The sequence below is a fragment of the Anopheles ziemanni genome, chromosome 2 (assembly GCF_943734765.1).
Source record: "Anopheles ziemanni chromosome 2, idAnoZiCoDA_A2_x.2, whole genome shotgun sequence".
In the NCBI taxonomy this organism is placed as follows: Eukaryota; Metazoa; Arthropoda; class Insecta; order Diptera; family Culicidae; genus Anopheles; species Anopheles ziemanni.
The window spans coordinates 50,938,125-50,964,220 of NC_080705.1; the positions used below are offsets into that span (position 1 = coordinate 50,938,125).

Consider the following 26,096-nt stretch of genomic DNA (forward strand, 5'->3'; position numbering starts at 1 on the left):
CCGCTACATGCGCGCGCAATACCAGGATGCGATGGCAATCGTTCGGGCGATGGGCAAACCGAATCTGTTCATCACGATTACATGCAATCCGTCATGGGTAGAAATAACACAGGCATTACTACCCCGCCAACAAGCTGCGGATCGACCGGACTTGACTACCCGTGTGTTTCGAGAAAAACTAAAGGCGATTCTGGCAGATCTGTCCGCAGGAGCGCTAGTGCTTCAGAAACGGGGTCTGCCACATGCACACTGTCTGCTGATTCTTGGAGACAGCGACAAACCGCGATCTGCAGCGGACTACGACAAAGTGGTTTCAGCGGAAATACCAGATTCGGTTAATGCAGAACTGCATGAAACTATCCGGAAATGTATGATGCATGGCCCGTGTGGACCATCACATCCTTAGGCACCCTGCATGAAGGATGGTGTCTGTTCGAAACATTTCCCGAAAGCATTCTGCGAGCACACACGACGTAAGGAAAATGGTTATCCGCTGTATCGTCGCCGTAACAACGGGCGTACCGTGAAGCTCGATGCTCGGCGTAACCATGGCGTTGAACTAGATAACCGCTACGTTGTCCCGTACAATCCGTGGCTGGTTAGTAAATACAACTGTCATATCAATTTTGAGGTGTGCACGGACGGTGACCAGCGTGAAATATTAGTATAAATTTGTCTACAAAGGACACGACCGTGTGGCAGTCTCACCGGACGGGATGGTGGACGAAATTCAGCGGTACATCGATGCACGGTACATTTCTGCGTCTGAGAGTTGCTGGCGGATTATGCGATTCGAGTTACAGGCCAGGTTGGAAGGGTGAACTTCCATTTGTCGCAGGCTCTTACGGGACACGGATTCTTCCGAGAGTACCTGTTCCTTAAGGGGTTCACCCTATCCCCGGACTGCACCCATTGCGTAGGCGTAGTAGAGAACGTGGAGCACGTGCTGTTTTCCTGCCCGCGGTTCGCAGATGTACGGCAACGACTCCTTACTGACCAACAGGACCTCGTACTCACTGCCGAAACGCTGGTGAGCCACCTTCTCAGTAGTCGCCGAAACTGGGACAGAGCAAACGAGGCAGTACACAGCATCACCAGGGAGCTGCAGCGCTCCTGGCGAGCGGAGCAACAGCACCGATCAACGGCAGCAGCAGCGGAAACGAGAGCGGATGCTGCGGCAGCAGAAGCGAGGCGAGTGAGAAACAGGCTGCGTCGACCGGGCGGATACTCGCGCCGTCGCCCGGCACTCACCGCCAGACTCAACGCCATGACGCCCGTGGACAGATCAAACTGGCTTCGGGAGTTGCGCAACATCCGTGAGCGAATCCGTCGCCTGAGGAACAGGACTGTCCAGCGAGCTACGCACCACGCGCTCGAGCGCAGGAACGACGCAATGCTGAGGCGACACGAGGCTACGAACCAGCAGGAACTGCAAGACGCACAGCGAGACCTCGTAGCAGCGGAAGCAGAGCTCGAAGAAATCCGAAGGGACCAACGGAGACTGTCACCAGGCCAGGTCACATACAGTCGTACAGCTGCCAATCCATGGCAACACCACACAATGCTCACGCGGTTCTTCGATCTGGCGGCCCACGACGATTATGCCAGGACGCTTACTTGCCAAGATCTCCCGCTTTACTACCGATACGCAGTACCGCAAGCAGCACAACGACTTCCTTGGCAGCGTGGTTCAGGCAAACACTGGATACGCCGTGTACGTAGTGGTGCAAGCGTGATCGGTCGAATGGTTTCTTGCTCGATGGCGCTGATCGAGCGGTACTGTATGCGCCTACTGCTGTGTTACCGCAAAGGACCAACGTGGTTTCAGGACCGGGCCGTTTTACCTAGTACTATGTTACAAACATTGCTTAGCAGTAAATTAGTAACAAAACAGCAATAGGAAGAAATTTGAGCAGAAATGTCCAATAAAGTTAGAAAAAAACTGTTATCAAGCATCAACAAACGGTCATAAAATATAACAAAAACAACATTAAACATCAAAAACTTCTGAAAATAGTTCAACAAACCACGTAATAAACCTGAAAAGCAAGTGTCCAACTTTACGTTTAGCTGGCAAAATTATGACTTTTTGAACTTTTTCGATCATTGCGCTGCTTGGTAACCGATTTTTATTCTCTCTTTTTGCACATGCTTCGTAGAAAGATAAACAAAGAAGATGTGATAAGCGACATTCATTGTTATCAATTCAAAGTACCCTAAAATTGATCGCAAAGTCAGACAAGTCAATGACAATGACAAAACATTGTTTTATGATATTAAGTTTGTTATTATTGTTTCTGGCAGGTTCTGTTCACGGACGAGACAAAAATTTATCATTACGGATCTGAAGGCCGCCGCTACGTGTGAAGAAAACAAGGGGTAGAATAATGGATTTACCATTAAAATCGTAAAACACGGTGGAGGATCCATCATGTTCTGGGGTTGTATGACTGCAAAAGGTGTCGGCAAAATCCATGTTATACGTTGAATCATGGATGCTGCGAATTATATTGATATCCTGAAGGCAACTGTTCAGCATAGTGTTGAACGATTGGGCATAGCGAATGACGTTGCGTTCTACCAGGACAATGATCCAATCCAGCCTGGATGACAAGCATGTGGTTGATATATAATTGCACATCAGTACTAACAACTCCTCCACAGTCACCAGACCATAATATAATCGAGCATGTTTGGTATCGATAGAAAAAAAAAGTTGATGGATTTTTTTCAATTTACAACGATTACGATTTCAGCGTGAAAATCAAGCGCAGCAGCGTGCTGATGCCTATGCCGGTATCATGGACCTAGCTAGTGTCGAGCACGTGGTCAACGACTTGCAGCAGCCCATAGCACCACCAACAACGCTGGATCGAGCAGGCACCATCGTTCGTTGGCAGTGACCGCTACATGCGCGCGCAATACCAGGATGCGATGGCAATCGTTCGGGCGATGGGCAAACCGAATCTGTTCATCACGATTACATGCAATCCGTCATGGGTAGAAATAACACAGGCATTACTACCCCGCCAACAAGCTGCGGATCGACCGGACTTGACTACCCGTGTGTTTCGAGAAAAACTAAAGGCGATTCTGGCAGATCTGTCCGCAGGAGCGCTAGTGCTTCAGAAACGGGGTCTGCCACATGCACACTGTCTGCTGATTCTTGGAGACAGCGACAAACCGCGATCTGCAGCGGACTACGACAAAGTGGTTTCAGCGGAAATACCAGATTCGGTTAATGCAGAACTGCATGAAACTATCCGGAAATGTATGATGCATGGCCCGTGTGGACCATCACATCCTTAGGCACCCTGCATGAAGGATGGTGTCTGTTCGAAACATTTCCCGAAAGCATTCTGCGAGCACACACGACGTAAGGAAAATGGTTATCCGCTGTATCGTCGCCGTAACAACGGGCGTACCGTGAAGCTCGATGCTCGGCGTAACCATGGCGTTGAACTAGATAACCGCTACGTTGTCCCGTACAATCCGTGGCTGGTTAGTAAATACAACTGTCATATCAATTTTGAGGTGTGCACGGACGGTGACCAGCGTGAAATATTAGTATAAATTTGTCTACAAAGGACACGACCGTGTGGCAGTCTCACCGGACGGGATGGTGGACGAAATTCAGCGGTACATCGATGCACGGTACATTTCTGCGTCTGAGAGTTGCTGGCGGATTATGCGATTCGAGTTACAGGCCAGGTTGGAAGGGTGAACTTCCATTTGTCGCAGGCTCTTACGGGACACGGATTCTTCCGAGAGTACCTGTTCCTTAAGGGGTTCACCCTATCCCCGGACTGCACCCATTGCGTAGGCGTAGTAGAGAACGTGGAGCACGTGCTGTTTTCCTGCCCGCGGTTCGCAGATGTACGGCAACGACTCCTTACTGACCAACAGGACCTCGTACTCACTGCCGAAACGCTGGTGAGCCACCTTCTCAGTAGTCGCCGAAACTGGGACAGAGCAAACGAGGCAGTACACAGCATCACCAGGGAGCTGCAGCGCTCCTGGCGAGCGGAGCAACAGCACCGATCAACGGCAGCAGCAGCGGAAACGAGAGCGGATGCTGCGGCAGCAGAAGCGAGGCGAGTGAGAAACAGGCTGCGTCGACCGGGCGGATACTCGCGCCGTCGCCCGGCACTCACCGCCAGACTCAACGCCATGACGCCCGTGGACAGATCAAACTGGCTTCGGGAGTTGCGCAACATCCGTGAGCGAATCCGTCGCCTGAGGAACAGGACTGTCCAGCGAGCTACGCACCACGCGCTCGAGCGCAGGAACGACGCAATGCTGAGGCGACACGAGGCTACGAACCAGCAGGAACTGCAAGACGCACAGCGAGACCTCGTAGCAGCGGAAGCAGAGCTCGAAGAAATCCGAAGGGACCAACGGAGACTGTCACCAGGCCAGGTCACATACAGTCGTACAGCTGCCAATCCATGGCAACACCACACAATGCTCACGCGGTTCTTCGATCTGGCGGCCCACGACGATTATGCCAGGACGCTTACTTGCCAAGATCTCCCGCTTTACTACCGATACGCAGTACCGCAAGCAGCACAACGACTTCCTTGGCAGCGTGGTTCAGGCAAACACTGGATACGCCGTGTACGTAGTGGTGCAAGCGTGATCGGTCGAATGGTTTCTTGCTCGATGGCGCTGATCGAGCGGTACTGTATGCGCCTACTGCTGTGTTACCGCAAAGGACCAACGTGGTTTCAGGACCGGGCCGTTTTACCTAGTAATATGTTACAAACATTGCTTAGCAGTAAATTAGTAACAAAACAGCAATAGGAAGAAATTTGAGCAGAAATGTCCAATAAAGTTAGAAAAAAACTGTTATCAAGCATCAACAAACGGTCATAAAATATAACAAAAACAACATTAAACATCAAAAACTTCTGAAAATAGTTCAACAAACCACGTATTAAACCTGAAAAGCAAGTGTCCAACTTTACGTTTAGCTGGCAAAATTATGACTTTTTGAACTTTTTCGATCATTGCGCTGCTTGGTAACCGATTTTTATTCTCTCTTTTTGCACATGCTTCGTAGAAAGATAAACAAAGAAGATGTGATAAGCGACATTCATTGTTATCAATTCAAAGTACCCTAAAATTGATCGCAAAGTCAGACAAGTCAATGACAATGACAAAACATTGTTTTATGATATTAAGTTTGTTATTATTGTTTCTGGCAGGTTCTGTTCACGGACGAGACAAAAATTTATCATTACGGATCTGAAGGCCGCCGCTACGTGTGAAGAAAACAAGGGGTAGAATAATGGATTTACCATTAAAATCGTAAAACACGGTGGAGGATCCATCATGTTCTGGGGTTGTATGACTGCAAAAGGTGTCGGCAAAATCCATGTTATACGTTGAATCATGGATGCTGCGAATTATATTGATATCCTGAAGGCAACTGTTCAGCATAGTGTTGAACGATTGGGCATAGCGAATGACGTTGCGTTCTACCAGGACAATGATCCAATCCAGCCTGGATGACAAGCATGTGGTTGATATATAATTGCACATCAGTACTAGCAACTCCTCCACAGTCACCAGACCATAATATAATCGAGCATGTTTGGTATCGATAGAAAAAAAAGTTGATGGATTTTTTTCAATTTTTTACGCAATATTTTCACAAATCTTGACTTTGACGGGCTGTTTCTCAGAATCTGGAAGAACAGAGGCTCAAGTTTTTGCGTCATTTCTTAGTTCCATCTTGTAGTTTAAGAAAACATGTTTCATTTTTCTGAAATCCAAAAATGAATTTTTGCTTTTTATCCCGGCTTCGCTCCATCGTGCACGGCCAGTTGTGGATCGCCTTGGGTGCTCTGGTGTGTTCGGCCGTATCTCGGTTCCGAAGCACTCTTATCAGTTCCATCAGCTCGCTTTCATTGTTTTTGTTCTCTGCGATCCCGTGCGGTGTCCTGTATGCTGGTGGTGCTTCCGATGCACCGAACGGTGCGGCTGCTTCGTTGACTCTCGCCAAAACGGTTGCTTGTATGGGTCGCAGCTGGCTCTCGAAGTGCGTTGATGACAAGCCTCCTGAGTAGCTCATATCGTTGAGCGCATTCCCATCTGCCCCCGATGACGCCGGCCCCTCCTCCATGACACCATCTGCCATCTCGTTGCTGCTTCTCCTCCGCTTGCACGCCACGTCATCGATGCCCTCTATGGCGTATTGCACCTGCAGGGACATTGCCTCATGATTTTGTTGTTGGTCTGGCGAAGGTTCGATTGATGTCAATCGGTCCCTGTAGTGAAACAAACGTGCGCGTGCCTCCACAAGTACCGTTTTATCACCTTTTCTGCACGCTTCTTCAATGCGTGGGCACAACTTTTCTAAGTTGTGGTGGCACACCTCGCTATCGCTCTCAAGCGCACCGCTCTGGCCCTTCGTGGGAGGCTTTTGAGGTCCGCCACGCCTCGAAGCGCCTGCTCGTATTCAATTTCCTCGTTGGTCAACCGCGTGGGATCCATGTGCTTTTAATTTATTGTTTTTTTCCACTATCTTTGTCAACCCGATTCACGTTAGTTATCCAAACTTTTTTTTTTGCTTTTACGTTGGGCGCCAATATAACACTCGATTTTCTTTATCACGATCACTTGCTTTTATTCGTTCACTTTCGATTTTTACTCTTTTGATCACATTGTTCTCTTACTGTTTATCTCCACATAGCGAACTCATAGGAAACTCAGGTGAAACTCCTGTCAAACTTGTATGGAGTTTCGAGTTTTCCGAGTTCGCTAAGTGGACACGCATTTGTTTCGGTCTTCTTCGCTTCTTCTTAATCCGTCAGTTATTAAACGTCAGAACGAGGGGCTTTACTAGTGCTGTCAAGAGTTTCCTACCAGTTTCCTACGAGTTTCCCAGCTGTTGCGGGAACTGAGTTCGTCAGTTCGTCGGAAGAGAGTTCGCTATGTGGAGATGAACAGTTACGTCTGTTCTCCTCGGTTGTCCGTGGTCGAATCTCCACCTCGTGGTCTGGGGACCCTTCTCAACTCTCCCTGTTGACAGCCGCTCATTTCCTTCCGTTAACTGCCAAGGACCCCCAGCCACCTAATTCTTATCTTGGCCTTATAGGGTCTGGCCCGCTAATTTAGACGCTACATCACTTTCTATCGACGCTATCCCACTTTCTGCTCCAACCCGCGTGGTGGTATCCGCGGAGGTCCGCGACAGCCGAGCGGTAGCGCCGGTTAGAAAATCGGCCCATGAGCGCCGGGGCTCATCACCTCGACGGCGTGGGTTCGAATCCCAACCGAGACCGGACCCTCCCCTGTACGAGAGGACTGACTATCCACGTACAACAGGGAAACAAATCTCCGAAGCCCTTAACGGGGGCAGGCATGACCAGGAGGTCGTTACACCATGAAGAAGAAGAATTTTGTATAAGTGTCATTTCTTGCACGCCCATTTTCGGGCGAACCAACCAAAACGGACCAACGGAAAAAAACATTCTCTAAAGTAAAAAGGGTTTCTTTTGCCGAGAACTACAACTTTCCCCAAGACCGCAAAGCGCTATCTCGCAGTTGAAAATCGACCAAAAATGTATGGGAACGCACATAAAATTACGAGAACTGATTTTGCTAAGCTAAGGAATTTTGCGAAAGTGTGAACATTACAATAGTAATGTTATAGAATTAAAATAGAATAAATCTAAATGAACTCTTACGAATGGAAAACTGCATGATGGCCATTAAGATTCTAATTTTCCCTCGGTACGGATTACCTTGCTTGACATACTTCACATGATTGAATATATTGGATCAAATCTTTATCCATTCCTAACCACAAAACTGCCCTTCTAACGTGCATCTTCGTTTTCACAACACCATCATGATTGTGGTTTTAACTCATTTAACAAACTACTTTTCCAACCATACTTAATGACCTCTTGAAGCTTCCGAATTACGCCGTATGTCGCTTGCGATTCTTTGATATGCTCCAAATCAATTAAAGAATTTTCTCAAACTGCCTTGATGCCTAGCTCTATATGCTCTATTTCTGATTCTTCTGGCAATGGCAATCTTGAAATCGCATCTACATTTGTCATTAATTTCCCTGACCTATGTTCAATTGTATAATTGTAATTAGCCAAAAACAGGGACCAGCGTAATAATCTTGCAGCTAAAACTAATGACGGGGGTGCCCATGGCGCAGCGGTAGCGCGAGGAAACACCACACCACAGGTGTGGGATCGAATCTCGAGTCTGGCACCCTTCGGTATTACGAACGGCTGACCATCGATCTATAATATACCGTCTTTCGGTCACACAAACTCTCTTCGGAGAGAGGCCTTATCCCACTAGGGGATGTCGTGCCACATAAAAAAAAAAAAACTGATGACGTTCCTATAAATGGATTGAAAATTTCTTTAACTCCGCTGTTACAGGGTTTCGATTCATATAATGGAACATTTGAATCATCTGGTGTAATGGTTCAAATCGGTACTGGAACAATGCATGCCAGCTCTGTAAGTTTGCAATCAAATAAAGGAATGTTGCATTCAGTTCCTGGAGGTATGCAATTCTTCTCTGGAGCATTGCAAAGACCGGTTTGAAATTCTTCACTTTTGTGGAACCCTACAAATGTTGTACATGTTGCAAAATGTCACATTGCAAAACGGCACCGTGCTGTTTGTGTGTTCACGGTGTGTGTCGTAGTTTTTTACATGCCGATCAGTTGATTGTTTACGACGGAGTTCTGTTTGAGTCGCTGAATAAAAAGGTAATGAACATGAAATTTTATCCGATTTCCGTGTTTGATAGTATGTTTTCGATAGTTTACGTTAATAGGTTCTGAACGACAACAAGATGCCGAGACGTAAAACTATCTCTATTGAGGATAAGCAGCAAATAGTTAAGTTATATTTGGACCAGTATAGGATGACAGAGATAGGAAAAATCATGGGGCTTAACATACAAGCTGTGTCGGGGATAATTAAAACGTATCAGAAAAACGGCGAGGTACGAGATAATTCTAAGAAGAAGGGTGGTGCCCACACCAAAAAGCTCACTGATGAGCAATTACTTATTTTAAAAAGTTGGGTGGATGATGACTGCTCTCTGAGCCTAAAAAAAATGGCAGAAAAGTGTGCTAAAGAATTGGGGGTCAGTGTATACATATCAACCATACGCAATTATTTGGAAAATTTCAATTACACCCTTAAACGTGTTCAGCTTCTACCGATCCGGCGAAACTGTCCGGATAATATCCGCGTCAGGAAGGAGTATGCCCTACGGTTTTTGGATTGGCAGGTTGAACTGAATGATGCGAATTTTTTGTTCACTGATGAGGTAGGGTTTAATGTATCCCTACGATGCAAGCGAGGCTGGGCAGCTGCCGGCAAGCCTGCCAGTCATGTGGTAGCATCCATTAGAAGTCGGAATGTTACAATTTGCTGTGCCATGACCAGAAATGGTATAATTGCGTACGATTCCACCGATGGTGCATTCAACCAACATTTATTTTTGGAATTTTTAGAAAAATTAAAGGCCGCCCTATCAACACGCCAAATAACAGACCCCATTATCTTTATGGATAATGTTGCGTTTCATAAAACTCGCATTATAAAAGAGAAGATATAGAAAACATGTTTTCAAAGTGGAAGGAGATTGTCAGACGCGCTCGGGTTACAAACGAGACTGAACTGATGGATGCGATAAGAAGGGGCAGATATGGTAACCAGACAAGATTGAAGACAGAAATGAAGAAGAAATTGTAGATTAGTGGAGGATTTTTTAATATGTTTTGTTAATCAATTATTAGTTAGATAAGGTTATGAATTATTCTTTGCTAGTTGTTAATGAATTACATTATAAGTTTTTCGGATAGTTTCTTGTTTGTTATTTAAGATCTGTTAGCTTTATTGTTGGATTATATTATATTGAACTTGCAATTTATAAAAAATAAACACTGAATTTTGGGCTTGTGCCCTTTCCGCAATTAGCGTATCTTTTGCCTCCAACCCGTCATTACTAGCCACGAAGGCATTTGTTGTGATTTGCATGAGTTAATCAATGATGATGCTGGCAATTGGCCAGTGATGAGTGCTTTCAGGTGGCTATGGAGACTTATGGCGTCTGCTCTGGCGTAATGTCAAACATACAAAAGGCCGTGTCTCTAGACATTGGCCTGGAAATCCGCCACTCATAACCAAAATTACGCCATCATATCCGTATTTTGCGCATGCTCCCTCGAGATCCTGATGGACAGGTGTTTCGTCATCAGTAATGCGCAATATGTTGTGAAAACTATCCACTTTTACACACTGTCTTAGAAACAACGAACTGCTTCGGAATACCGAGATCGCGCATGGTGTGTTGCTGTTTCTGTTGCTAATGGTATTGATCGCAGCCTATAACATTCGGTCAAAATTTTTTTGGAGCTGGAACTACAGGTATGGTCGGCCCTCGTCGCAATCGCAGATCAACAGGGACACACCGAATGAACGGACACCACCAGACTGCATGTACTCCTGCATGACGGTGGCCACTTTCTGCACCAGCTGCGAGGTGGGAATAGGCTCGCGGTAGGTCAGGTAGCAGTTCTGAGCCAGCTTCTTCTTCTGCTTGTTCTCCGTCGCGATCACGACGCCGTTAACGGCCTTAATGCCCACTGGCGGAACACCGGTAGCGACAGCTGCCAGGGCATATACGATCTGGTCCAGTTTCCCCGAAGGGCTGAAAGTGACTATTTAAGCTGTGGTTTTCACGCTCCGACGAAAGACGGTGTAGCGGCCACTTCTGAAAACAGTCGATTCGATATCAGGATACCATCAAACCCGGAAATGAAGATAAAATTATCAGTATGGTCACCTTTTTCTTTCCAAAGACGAATGTGTTTGACCCGACTCTGATGCAGTGTAAATAAACAACATAGTGTCATTTTGCAACATGTACAACATTTGTAGGGTTCCACAAAAGTGAAGAATTTTAAACCGGTCTTTGCAATGCTCCAGAGAAGAATTGCATACCTCCTGGAACTGAATGCAACACTCCTTTATTTGATTGCAAACTTACAGAGCTGGCATGCATTGTTCCAGTACCGATTTGAACCATTACACCAGCTGATTCAAATGTTCCATTATATGACCCTCTATCAGTAATTAACATACATGATCGTCCATATACACCCGTTTTCATTTAGGGTGGAGTCGCGTCCCACTTCTGAGGAATGGCGAGCTACAACTGTGGAATCGCGAGTCACAACTGTAGAATCGCGAGCATGATGACTGAATCGAGTTTGACTTCTGTTGAATTGCGGACTACTACTGTTGAATGGGCGCAAATTTTGACGGCCAGATATTTCTGCACAAGGTCTGTAGAAGTGGGAGGTCTGCTCATACCATGGTATAGCAAAACCTGCCGAACTACCGCATAATCAATAAACTGACCTTGTTTACTTAAATGATGGTACTGTACGGATGCAAAGCAATATTTGTTACAATATTAAAAAATATCTAATTTTCCACCCGCTAGATTTGTTTAGAGCAATTTCTGACGCAATATTCAAAACATAGGCGGTGCAGCAATAATCTCCTGACCTCTCACTTCTACAGACCTTGTACAATTTTGACGGCCAGTATATTTCTGCACAAGGTCTGCTCCGAGTTACAATTAGAAATAATTGAATTACAAAACGATGAAACACTCAAAAATAAGTTCAACAATATGGATCTTGTAAATTTTTATAAAAACCAGAAGCGGAATACAGTAATTTGAAATCATTTGGAAGACGTTTGAGGAAGATGTGATCATTTGTATCGATATTTGGTAATACATATTTATGCGAAAAAACTTTTTCCAAATTAACTACGTAAAATCATAGTACAGATCATCACTAACAGACGATCATTTACAATCGGTTTTGATTGCGGGATGTACGCAACTAGACCCTAGATTTGATAGAATAATTTCAGGCCAGAAATAAAAATCAATTAACTTCAAAAATATCTTCCTTGTTCCCGGTTAACAAAAATTCAATTTTTTTGCAGCTGCAATGTAGTTACAGCAAGTTTTTCCATGGCAGATTGCTGAAGCTCTTGCTGTAACTACATGCTAACAGCAAAAATTTAAATTTCTGTCAACCGGGTTATTGCTATATAAGCTGGTATTATATTTTGTGGTAGTGGTATAGGTAGATATAGTGTAATCGTACGTACGAATAATACCAGCTTGTGTAAAACAATCCCGGAACTTTTAACAAGAGTGAACGCGACCTTTTTTCGGCGAGCCAATGTTGCTACCGATAACGGCAAAGTTAAACTTAACAACCCCGAAGTGCTTCCTAACGATGCCAAACAAAAGGATTGCGCGTGCAATTGACTGCCTACTACCGGCAAAGAACAGCCTGATACGGACGAACTGGCCCTGAAAACAGTGTAACAGCAAAGAAACTAAGCCTACCAATCAACACGAGCAAAACAAAAACAATGACCTTTGGTAAAACACCAAACGCATACACAATTCGGATTCACATAGCCAACGAACCCATAGAACAAGTCAACACATACATATACCTGGGAGCATGGATCGACAAAAAATTAACGTTCTGAATACAGATAGAAACACTAAAAAACAATGCTAGAAACAGACTAAACATTATAAAAAGGATTAGTCATTTCAAAAGCAAAATTAACTCCATGAGCACAACAATTAACAGTACACAGATCACTAATCCGCAGCACACTGGAATACGGAACGTCTTACCTAAGCTAAGTTGAGGTAGGCCACCCTCAACTCCATGAATACAATAGCCTCATAATCATCTCAGGATGCACAAGGACTACATTAATAAACACCCTCTATGCCATTAACGCAGAAGTACCATACCACATCAGGAAGAAATACATAACTACAAAAGAGATAGCAAAACCCATAATGCACTCACCAACAAGTAGAACACAGCTTGAAATGGTCCGGACACAGAATCGAAAACCAAGATCAAAAACATTTATGCAAAACCTTGATATGATCAACAAAATGAACAATACCGTGCTAACGTGCGCTCAATACTATAATACGGCGCAGTTGTATGGCAGCCGACCGCGCAGGTTTGGATCAATCGCTTGGACGCCATCTAGCGGAAAATGACGCGAGGCGCGCTGCCTGCTGCTGGCCACTCGCTGATAGGAGAGCTAACGCTCAGCGGACGTTTGTATTCAAACTTCTTAACGGAGCTATTGATACCCCGCACTGCTTAAGTCCATAAATTTTCACGCGCCATCACGCTCTCTTCGTCCTCGAGCACTATTAGCCACTAGCCACTTCCGTACACAGTCTGAACAAGCCGAACCGATGAATGCCATGTGTGTGGCGGTCAACGAAGCTGGCGGCCTGTTCGATTTCAACTTGTCCCTTGCGTCATTCCGCGCATAACTCAGGCACAGTAGTGCCTCAATGTAACGTTCGGTTGATAATGTCTCTGTAATGTGTTAGTTAATAGACCTATTTTGTAAAAACTATTTATAAGATATGTCATAGCCACAGGATGGCCGGACTATTCCCCAACAAACATAAACATAAACGACCTAAATAAGCAAACCAGAATACGACACTGCCTAGAGGAACAACTTATTATAAAAAATCCTTAACGTCACGCTCCAAAGATAACACTCCTACTTGGATAAAGTAACGTACTAAAATCGTTACAACATCTTTGTATGGAAATTGTCAAAACGCTCATCCCATTGCATTGCATTGGTCATCATAGCATTCAGCTCGCTTTAGTAAAATGAAGGGATACTTGGATAACGAAACTCATTGTCAATTAAAGCCGTACGCGATAGCAGTATTCATAGACAAATTGAGTTCCGTTTTTCCAACTCTTGTAAAATCTACGACCGTGGTCATGGAAGTGATACCTGACTTATAGTGAATTATATAAGTGAATAACTTATTATCAAACAATGTAGATGGTGAGATGCATCTTTCACCTATTTGTGCAACAGAAACAGAGCCCTCGACATCGCAAAACACTACAACGTATGTAGTATCAACCACCAATGCTAAGGAAAACACTAACAACTTTTTTAAATAGATCCAATTCGATGATCCGGGTTGCCGCTTTGCCAGATCAACAGATAGCACCAAACATATCTTCGTAGATAGTTTTTACTGCTGAGATGCAGCATGCAACTATGCGCTCAGCAGAAACAGAGCGTTCGACATCCTCACGCTCTACAAGGTATGTAGTATCATTATCCACAACAAAATGTCCCGGTATGCCACTCCGTCGCATGGAGAGTCAGCCGCTGAACGAAAGGCAAGATTGAATCGTAAGCGACAAGCTGAACGCGGTCAGCGCAATCGACTCATTATTAACGATCCCCGTCTTCTGCCTGCCAGTGTACCAGTCATTGTTACTGCTACAAAAGACTCCAGCTTACCTACTTATCGGAAACTCTAATGTTAGAATAAACGAGACTGCATTTCAATATCGCCGTGAATATGAAGCGCACCATCGGCGACAAATTATGACACGAAATAGGAATCACACCTATAAAGTGGGACTTGGCTACTATTATAATTACTAGTACCCGCCGCGATTTCAACTAAGATCTGGTCAGCCTTGCCAACATTGTTCTGCAACGGAGGTCAGATACTACTGCCGCCTTTTGATGAACCCCCAAGTACACTGCGTCAGTTCTTCAAAAACAAGGCATTCATGGAAAAAATCGGCGTATATAGCAACGCTTTTGCCTTTACCTCCATGGGTGCATCTGTTCGCGTGAACGATCCTGTGCGACAGGATAATCGGGTAGCCAGTGGAGGTGGTGGTCCGTACAACTACCGTGTACAAGGTGCTCTTTGCCATCGTATCGACGCTCTGACGAACCTTCCAGGTAATGTAGATGTAGATTTCCAAAGATATATAATAATGCGAGATCCGCGGTTGATCGAACACGAAATAATTATGTTTTAATAATTCAAAAACAAAGTTCCGTTTCTAGCATAGACAACAAGAATTAAAATTATTTTGTTTATTGCTCTTCATACACCTACTTGATGAACTGAACCCACACTTTGTAAACACGATGACATTGAAGTCAACTTCATACGTTAATGGAATAATTATTTGTTTCTGCTTCAACAGACTTTTTTAATCTGAATCTGCGCATATAGAAATGAAATTAATCTTCTTGGTTTCCACAATAACTTTTCAAAGATATATAATAACGCGAGATCGGTTTCATACAACCTGACTTATTCTCGGTTTTATGGTTTTTACGATAAACAGCTCACCAGGACCACATTTGAAAACGTAAACCCGTAGATATGTGTTCTTTCAACATTCATTCTGATCCTGTTTGGTTTGCCATTTTAGAAGACCTTTCTGCGAGAGCCCTTGGTTAAGTTGTACCATACAACCCTTGGTTATCTGAGAAGTATCACTGTCACATCAATGTGGAAATATGCTCGACGGTAACTAGCGTTAAGTACATGTATAAAGTACGTCTACAAGAGTCACGATCGGATTAGCGTGTCAGCGGAAAATTCGTCCGATGAAATTCAACAGTTTCTCGACGCTCGCTACATCTCCGCATCCGAGAGCTGTTGGAGGTTAATGCGCATTGAGCTGCAAGCCAAGACGCATACGGTAGTTCAGTTGCCAATCCATTTGGAACACCAACAAAGCGTGGTATTTCGAGCGAACGCCACTGTAACATCGCTACTCGATCGTGGATGCCATACGATGTTGACAAGGTTCTTCGAACTAGCCGCTCATGATGATTTGGCCCGGACCCTCGTGTATCAAGACGTACCGATGTATTACAGATATGTACCATAGCTGAGCCAATTTCAAAACGGAGTTGGAACTAAGCAACAGTTATATTACTTTAACCTTAGGCCGACTATACATAGAAATATTTGGTTTTTCTAACAGATACGCTGAACCGAAACCAACGCAACGGTTACCCTTGCACGGTACCGGTAAAAATTGGATTCGTCGGTGCCGACAAAGCGGCAACGTCATCGGTCGTACGGTCTCCTGTTCGATGATAGCAATCGAACTTTATTGCCTACGTCTGTTGTTGTACTATCGTAAAGGTCCAACATCATTTACAGATTTGCGCACGCTTTAGAGGGCGTTGATCGAACCCTGCAAGACGTAGTAGGTGTAAATCAACCATTCGGTGGTAAGGTTATGTTATTATATGGCGACTTCAGGCAGATACTTCCGGTCGTACCAAAGGGTACAGATGCACAAATTATTGCGCTGTGCATCAAAAGAAGTTCTCTCTGACAAAAATTCCGAAAACTACGATTGCAAGAAAATATGCGTGTAAAAACAGCTCCAAATCCACAAAATGCTGCTGAACTCCAGGAGTTTTCAGATCTTTTGCTACGTTTCGGAGAGGGAAAGCGTAATAGATTCCCAGGGCTGGATGGATCGTTTGCACAATTACCACACGACATGATTGTTCCCGCTTCGGACAATTTCGACTCTGATTTGCGAGCATTGATCGATGGAATCTATCCTGCCATTGACACAATAACTCATATCCGGCATGTTTCACAAACCGAACTATATTATCACCCCTGAACGTGGATGTCAACGCAGTTAATAACATCGTACTGGAAAGACTACCCGAACAGGAAACTGAATATCGCTCCGTTGACACCCTGGTGAATGAGGAAGAGCACGCCAATTTACAACTGCCCAGCGAATATTTAAATTCCCTTAACGCGAATATTTAAATTTCCCCCTGCGCATCAACTGCAACTAAAGCGATACTAAAGGGTATCTGCAACGGAACACGGTTACAAGTCATCGATCACAAGTCAAACTGTATACACGCGCGAATAATGACGGGCAAGCGGCTAGGAGAAGATGTATTGTTGCCGCGTATCTACTGTGACAGCAATAACGCTGGGCTTCCATTCCGGATACGAAGAAAGCTATTTCCGGTTCAGTTGTGCTTCTCCATGACGATCAACAAGTCGCAAGGACAATCTTTACATCACTTGGGGTTGTACTTACCAACAAGTTTGTTTACGCACGGTCAACTGTACGTAGCGCTATCGCGAGTGACATCGCGTCAAAATATATCTGTGTTGATCGTCAATTCGGAAGCCGAAAATGAAGGTAGCGTTGCCGTCAAAAACATAGTGTACAAAGAGGTCGTTTAGCGGTAGAATCGTCCGATTAGAGTGAGGTAAGTAATCTTTAATAATTTTCTTAAAATTATTATTGAATATCTTTACATGTACTATAACAAATCTTTTTACCTTTCAAGGCTCAACCGTTTATGATATGAAAATGTGAAATAATTATGAATAATTTGAAAGATTCTATTTGGTAGGTAAAATTGCAAAAATCCACAAAAACATTCAGGAGTGCAAAGAGAAACCCATATCATTAGATTAACCAATTACATTTCATCTTATCCTTTCATGATTCGAATCTATGCGGAATCAACCAAATTTGCCATAAAGCTCGAAGGCGTATCCTGGTTGTGCAGATCGATATGGAGGCTCAGGATCAAGCCAGATCAAATCAAGCAGGATCAAATTGACGCCAGGCAGCGCATGCAGTAGATGGTTGGTGCTACTACAGAAACCATAACAAAATCTTCCAAACATCAGAGCAACGATAGCGCAAGGGCTTTGCATCATCGCGTAAATGTTCCAGAAAGGAGCCAAACCACCAGGTGTTATAGTTGGTAAAAATCAGTCATGTGGAGTCGCACCCGTATCTTTTAAAGTTGATATAACCGCCAACCCAACCGATATATAGCGGGCAGCTACAAACTCATTAACCAGACACCCATCACGTCCATAGAGCTAAGCGCAATCGAAAAGGCCTTAGAACTAGCCGAACAGACAGCCAAGCAGCCTGCAGAATCATAGATAAAGGCCAAACAGAAACACACCTAGACCAAACCATCTACAACATATTGAAAATATACCAAAGTATATACGCCGAAATAAGATGGATCCCTGGACATCTGGGGATACCGGGCAATGAAAAGGCGGATGAACTGGCAAAAAAAGGAGTACATCACCCACAGAGCCAAACAATAGGTGGAATCGCATACGAATTTGTTTAATTTTTAACCATGGCTTAAATCAAGCGATGGTCTATTTTAGCCGCTCGAATTTGGTATCGCGTACTGTTTCAATTGACCATGGTTAAATGTTAAACCATTGGATGCAATTTTGATACAAAGCCTACTTTGCGCTTTGATTACAAACAATTTAAAATGTTATTCTGAACGTTTTCAAATCAATTTTTAATAAAAAAAACAACTTCTTTGTTTTTCTTTATTGTTTAAAATTTTCTCTAGTTGTTTTCTTGGCATTGGTACATTTTCATTAACTACAAATGAAAAAATAACAACACGATATGGAAAACACAAACCTGTGAAATCTTTTACCTTGTGCAATTCGAATAAACATTGGCCATTCTGCCATTTGCCTCGGTTTGTGTACAAGTGCTGGGAAATTTTACAACGGGAATTAATGCAAAATAAATCATCTGCCACTAATTCATGCCACAGAAACTATTCTAGTGGATTTCCATATCGTAGAAAATTATATCGACTGATTCGTATCGAAGCAAGGCATTTGGCTCAACTGGAAACTGCATTCAAATTAAAAGAAAATGCTAAAATATATAACGTACATATCTCTCAATTTTCCGTTTCCTCTTTTTTTTAGAAAAATTAGATGGAATACGCCATTTTTTGCCTTCGTTCATACAACCGGATATGGTTCGGTTCGCTGAAGACTGGGAATACCCTATTTGGTTTAGCCCCATAATCCAACCAACTCTGTTTAAAAAAAAACTCACGTGCTTTCGATTAGGTAATAAATATGAAAAAGATGCACGTTGACTAGTCCTATCCATAGTAACTTAGGTGTTAAATTGCCGAATGTTCTTTAAACACTCGTTTGTAACCGGTATTTATTTGTATTTTTACTTTTTCATCCATTCCAATGTTAAGAATGTATATTGTTGTGCCTAGTTCCACAAAACTATCGACTTTCTTATTGATATTTTACAATAAAATATCTTGCGCGGAAGATTTGTTTATTAAACAACTACCCTAGACACATCATATAATAAACCATCGTCAACGCTGAAGTCAGAGCGTATGCGATGCCAGAAACCATGGTTTATTATACTGCTCGAAACTTTTACCCGCAGAACCCTAGGGTGCGTGACAATCGTTTGTTTAGTTTTAAACCATGGTTTAATTTGACACAAATGAATGACAAATGAACGCGGTTCATCCAAAATGAACGCTAGACGGCAGATTAAACCATGGTTAAATAAACAAATCCGTATGCGATTCCACCTAATATATGCTACAAGAAACAAAAACCTGGTACAAGGACGCGTGTAAGAAAAAGGGGGAAAAATTCGAAGTATACCAGCCTACTTTCGAAGCATCACCTTGGCACCAGAACATATTCACCGTACAACAGAACATACACTCACCGCAACCGAAATCAGATCCGCAAACCGAATCCAGGCAGGACATAACCTGGCCAATTACTGGCTCAGCACCATAAAAATAACCGAGGAGGGGGAATGCGAGGAATGCAAAGTACCACAGATAGCATCCCACAAAATATTCACATGCAAGAAATACCAGAGATCAGAACACCCTAACCAACTTCAAAAAAAGATAAATTCATAAAATTAATCTTAGTTAATTAATTAATTATGTTTGAACCTTTTTTCAAATGCTACAGTGCAAAAGTATTTTTTCAGTTATTGTTAAATCATTGTAAGTTTGGGGGGAATTATCCTACCGCGATTTATTTTTAGTAAACTATAACCACCCGAATACGTAGGATCGTAAGGAAGTGAATTGAAGAGAAATCATCAGACGCTAATATTTTGAACCATAGCGTGAAATGTATTGAAGTATTACAATGGGTGAGAAAAACTTAACCAACCAATATTGTACAAAGAACTCATGAATTGAACGATCTCATGGATTGAATAAGATCCCGAAAAGTAAATGATGATTTCACAATAAACAAGGCACATAAAGCAAAATGTGCATTTCGTCCCTCTGAACCATTTTCTAGACCGACGAAGAAACCATCCAATGCTTTCGGTGCAAGGTGAAGGGACCAGGATTGGTAAGCTGCCAGACCTGCGTGCGCAAATACCACGAGCAATGTGCGGGTCCGACCAATACAGACAAGCCCCCTTGGAACTGCCTGGAGTGCCGGTAGCCATCGATGATGTATAATGTAAGTGTCGTCTGTTGGCCCAATTGTTGACACGAAAAAAAACATTTGCTCCATTTCGTCGTCCTCTCGTTGCACGCGCCCGATTTCTCTGCCGATACGATACCGGACTCTGGAAGGTGAATCGCGAACATGAGTGCTGGTATTGTCTGGAGCCCAGTAATCGGTTGCCTAAGTGCAACACGTGTTGTCGCAGCTACCACAAAACTTGCCTCAGGACCAGGGATTGCCGGTGGTCGCCATCCTGTCAGCTGTGCCAGCCAAGCCAACCGTTGGCCGAACTGGAGCGGGGAAAATGGCGCTCGTACACCCCGAAGATCGTGAAGTTTCATAAACGCTTGGCGTACGCCGTTGACGCGGTGTTCTGTTCTGTGGAAGAGGTAAGAGGTTTGCCTTCTTGGCAACATCGAATCAACCGGCATCTGAAGCGTACGTTCGATTTCTCTTTCCACTCGCCGCAGGCCCATCTGTTCTTTCCCTTCAGACAGCAGTTGTTCGGTGATCTCTTCGACGGAAAGATACAGTACATGGATATAGAGGGAATTTGGAACAAGGTCCAGCTAATACAGTACAGCTCGGCATATGCGTTCTACGCCGATTGGGAGATTATTGCGGAGTACATTCGTATCCTACCGGGTGAGTATCCCAAGCAACATTTCCAATGCTTGAAAGACTTGAGCAAGTTTTATTATTATTTGAACATGGATGTACAATTATGTCAACATCTTCTACAATCAACTCTTTGAACAAACGCGCTCACAATAGGCTCGGAAAAATGAGTCTCTAAACGACGCTTGCGTTATCTTAATAGCTCCGGCGATCGTATTAATGATGTGGACGGTGTCACTAAAGGCCTTGGCCATCGCGCTAAACAGTGGTAAAAGGTGTAAAACGCACCAAAAACAGCAATTTGAAATAATGGTTTGCTGGATGGAAAAACGGTCAGAAAATTGTTAAAAAACTCTATGTATATACCTTGGAATACGTGTATAAATAACTATTCTTGCTATTCGAAGGAATAAGAGGAAACTTTCGAGCAAAAACGCGGAACTCTGTTAAAAGCTTTTAAATCGTGTTTCCTATGTTCGTTTTAGAAAATACTGTATGTTTTAAGGTAAAATAATGGTAAGGTAAGTTTTAAGGTAAATTTTTAAGATTAATTCATATGGATTCATGAATCTTTGCAGATTCGAATCTTCAAAGCTTAATGAATCTTTTGAATCTTTAATGAATCTTCATGAATCTTTCATGGATCTGCCAAGAATCTCCCCGATTCTTTCAACCCATTTTTGACTGGTGACTTCATTCAGACTGGTGGAGATTCATTCAGATTCATGAATCTTAATCAGATTTACACAACTCTAATATTAACACAAATTTTTAATCATCCGCAAGCATGCTCTTTTAATTGCCGTTTTAGATACATCAACATGAATCGAGTGAATAAATTGTACGCCATGGCTGAAGAGATTGCCCAGCGTAAAGAAGTCAAGCGCCAGGCAGTAGAAAGGGCAGAATTGACAAAAGCTTGCCAATTTAAGGCCAAACCGGCCCCAAAAATGCGTAAATCACCACCACGAAAGATGCGGCCGGCGGAGCCGACAGCAAATCCCAAATCCTCGCAAATAATCGAAATTAATGTACATAAGTATGAGAAATACTCCTGTTTAAATATATTTTTTTAATTCGTCGCATCCGAAGTAATGTGGCATCATATTGTTTTACTTAATTTCTATCGTCCAGGTGATAGAAAGTTATAGGCAGGAAAAGGAGGCATAAGAATGTTGGACATTTCACACTTGAAAAATTGGTTTTCTTATGATAATGTTTGGTGTAAATTGATTAGACCGATTTTGTGATTGAGAATAATTGTCACGTTGAAGAAGATAGAAGAAGTCTGAGATGGCTACATATTTAAGTAGTAGGTGTACCAAATTTTATAAAACCCCATTCCATAATTGTTGAATTATTATTATTTTTCATTATTTTGAGGGATAGGGGTTCGGAAAGGGGACTGAGTAGGAGGACATACGAAAAAACAAAAAAATAGCTACACTTCAGCCAATTTAACTAGTGTTATGCTTAATGAATCTTTTGACGAGATTCTTTCATATGAATCTTTCACCTAAGATTCATTCAGATGGATTCATGAATCTTTGCGGGTTCGAATCTTCAAACCTATCTGAATCTTTCGAATCCTTAATGAATCTTTATGAATCTTTCATGGATCTGTCACGATTCTTTCATAGGCGTGGACGATGCGTCCAAAAAAAAGGGAGTCCCTCAGCCCAGTTTTAGCTGGGGACTTTTCATCAGTCGGTGTGTCTTTAGGATTCATGAATCTCTCGACGAAAGATTCATGAATCCCTTATAAGGCAGAGATTCATTCAGATTCATGAATCCGAATCAGATTTACACAACTCTAGTGTATATGCATACCAATCACAACTATAACAGAGTAAAAAATTTAATACCAGCTCCCTTTAAAGGAATGGACGAACGTTTTAGATCCACACGTAGTAACGTAGTCGCACAGGAATAAATGATTTTGGACCCTCGCATAAAAAAATTCCCTTTTAAGAATGATCCGCCAAATTATAAACAATACGTGACTCCATTATAAACAAAATAGCTTATCTAAACCAGCAGGATAGTAATTTTTGAACAGAAGCACCACCGAGAGAATCCGTATCACCATCTCAATCAATATTTAGTGATTTTATCACTCAGGTAGGTAAATAATGCAAGAGAACAAATTCATCCTAAAGCAGCGACTAGTGCAGAATTTGATCATTATATCAACGCTAGAGTTCTTAGTTTTGACGCAGATCCTTTGTTGTGGTGGAAAGAAGAGCAACATAGTTCATAGCATAGCAGCTACATCAGTTCCGTGTGAACGTATATTTTCAAAAGCGGGTCAAATTTATACCGAAAAAAGAAATAGGTTAGAACCTAAGGCCGCTAATAGACGGGGCGCGTCCGACCCGTCCGTGTCCCGAATGTGATCAACAATTTGTCAAACTGAAAAGCTTTAGGTCAATTTCAGCATGCGCTACTTTGAGCAAGCAACTCAGAGTTCCACGCGCTAGCGCGTCCACTAATGTTTGCTTGTTGTTATTCTGTTACCGACTAAACTGGCTATGTTTATCGTAGTAAAACATTCTTAACATCGACCACGGTAAAAATGGGTGAGTTTTACTTTTTAAATAACGAAAATTTAAGCTATTATATAATATTTAAAATTTTCAGATTCCAGTAATGAACCGAAAAGTGCGAGGAAGAAGGTAATAAACAATTAGTGTTGAGTGTGTATAAGTTGAAAAGTTCCGGATTTTTACGATTTCCGGGAAAAGTATAAAATGTTTTTGATTCAAAGTAGTACCCGCTTGTTTCTATACAATTCTCTTATCTCTCAGGGATATTGTGAATCTAATTGAAATTAAACTGTTTGGGCTTCGAAGAAAATCATTCGCCGACCTATTTTTGGACATCTTCATATTCGGAGAATCGCTGCTCTGAAAGAGCATTGCTTATAGAAGCATACAGGGTCATAAACTGAACCAGTCAGGTCTGGGGAGTAAGGCAGATGTGATAGAATTTCCCAGTTGAGGTCTTTTATGGTCCACTCTTCGACTTTAGCCTTGTGCGCCGGTGCATTGTCACTTTACCATGCCTTCGGGCCCATTGCTGTCCTATTTCCATCAATTCAGATTTCAAATTCATTTTTTGTTGTTGGTAACGAGTAATAATCACCGTTTCACCCGGTTTTAATAGTTCGTGGAACACCACTGCCTCTTGGTTCCACCACACACAGAGCATCGTTACCGGCTAAAACAAACTGGTCTTGTAACGGATGGGGCGGCTTCACCAAGTGAAAACCATTATTTTTTATGCTTAGGATTCTCAAAATAAATCCACTTCTCTTCACCAGCGACTATCCGATCCGAAAAATGACTTGCTTTGGTATCGTTGAAGTTCCATTTCTAGAACGACTTTACGATGCTCCATCTGTCTTTCGGTCAATACAGTTGAGGTCAAAAATACTACTATTGATTGCCGAAAACACCCGTAAAAAACCGGACCGGAAACTTATACACCTGCATATCACAGTTTGAACACACTTTGTCTTTAATCAAAAGGAGATGATGCGGCTGAAGATTCATTTATTAATTCATGATAAATATTATTCAAATGAGTGAAGAGGATGCACTCATGCTGATAGATTGTATCCAGAGGTATCCTTCTCTCTGGGATCGCACCGATCCTAACTACAAAAATACGACCCAAAGGAATGATGATTGGGAAGACATTGCTAACGAATTCGGTGTAGAAATCTCAAAGTTGAAAGATAAATGGACTTCTCTGCAATCAACCTACAGGAAAAGTCGGCCATCATATAAGCAAAGTTTGGTGCAAATATTTTAGCTTTTTTTATGCATGGATTTCTATGTACACTAAAAACTCGAAAAATATTGAACTGTCAAAGCTGAAACTTTTCACACATATAGTTTTCGCACTGCAGATGTTGTTGAAGGTTTGTTTGAGCATTATTTTTCGATAAAATCATCTAAATTTTACAATTTAAACTCAGTTTTACTAACGCAAACAAAACAACCATGTAAACAAATGTCAAGGTGTATCTACCATAGCTACAACAAGGTTTATACATCACGGGGAAATTGATGAAATATCGAACATTTTAAATATGTTGTTATTGTAACTATCGGATTCAAACATATGTCTCAAAATAAAACCATAATTATTTTTTCAATCCCTTCTTCACCGAGCAACGCCGGGGCGTCAAGCTAGTATCTTTATTTTTATAAATCTTATATGTGCATATAAGTTAAAAACAATTAATGTTATGGTACGCAACTACTTTTAGGTTCTGACGAAGTTGACCATCCAACATTGATGCCTATCGCTAACGAAGTAGGTTTCACCAATCGATCGATGCATTTTTATCGGTCGATAAAGTTATCTACTCGAATTTTGCATGGCGTACGTTTTTTCTGTATCGGTCGATATAAATTTATCGGTCGATAAGGCAACCAATTTTCTAATTTTTCAATTTTCTTTTTTTTTCTGGCTAATTAGCTACTTTTCTATGGATGTAAAAATCGCATGGAAGACAATCGTCATCCAGCTGGATCCAAGTATCCTTTTTTTACTGCTCAAGTGATACATTTGGTAAACAGATGAAATCAGATGAAAAGAAATAATCAATAAAATCAGTGATTTTGGTAGAAATAAGGAATTGTGATGCTCACTGGTGTTAGTTATTGTGGATTCGTGTTGATTTTTTAGTTTACCATCATTAAAAATGGGGGTGCCCATGGCGCAGCGGTAGCGCGAGGAAACACCACACCACAGGTGTGGGATCGAATCTCGAGTCTGGCACCCTCCGGTATTACGAACGGCTGACCACCGATCTATAATATACCGTCTTTCGGTCACACAAACTCTCTTCGGAGAGAGGCCTTGTCCCACTAGGGGATGTCGTGCCACATAATATAATATAATATATCATTAAAAATGATCTTTTAACTCGCTATCGACTGGTCCATAACAGATGATAGTATATCGATCGATAGGGTTCATCTTTTAGCGTTCGCGATAGCAATATCTATCGATATAGCAACTACTCGACAAATTTGTTCGCGTTTGACAGCCGTTTTATCCACTGCTATATCGATAGATAACTTTCAACGTTCGCGATTGCTTAGTGAACCAAGTATCCTGAAAATGAACACTTGTTGGTCGATATACCATATCGATCGATAGAGCAAAACGTATCCGATAGCTCCCATGGTATGCGTACCATGCCATGGGTTTTTTAAACTCCGCCTCGGAATGTGGCA

At 42.6% G+C, this 26,096-nt stretch overlaps 2 protein-coding genes across 2 annotated transcripts; one reads left to right on the forward strand and one right to left on the reverse strand.

Annotated features, from left to right (window-relative positions):
• Positions 1-31: 31 nt before the first annotated feature.
• On the forward strand, positions 32-2,903 carry LOC131293796 (uncharacterized). The gene is made up of 3 exons (XM_058321853.1): positions 32-334; positions 407-598; positions 2,757-2,903. The coding sequence occupies exons 1-3, from the start codon at positions 32-34 to the stop codon at positions 2,901-2,903; spliced, it is 642 nt and encodes a 213-aa protein (XP_058177836.1).
• A 7,512-nt stretch (positions 2,904-10,415) lies between these two features.
• Positions 10,416-11,058, reverse strand: LOC131293797 (proteasome subunit alpha type-2-like). The gene is made up of 2 exons (XM_058321855.1): positions 11,044-11,058; positions 10,416-10,682 (listed from the first exon to the last, which is right to left on the reverse strand). The coding sequence occupies exons 1-2, from the start codon at positions 11,056-11,058 to the stop codon at positions 10,416-10,418; spliced, it is 282 nt and encodes a 93-aa protein (XP_058177838.1).
• Positions 11,059-26,096: the final 15,038 nt, after the last annotated feature.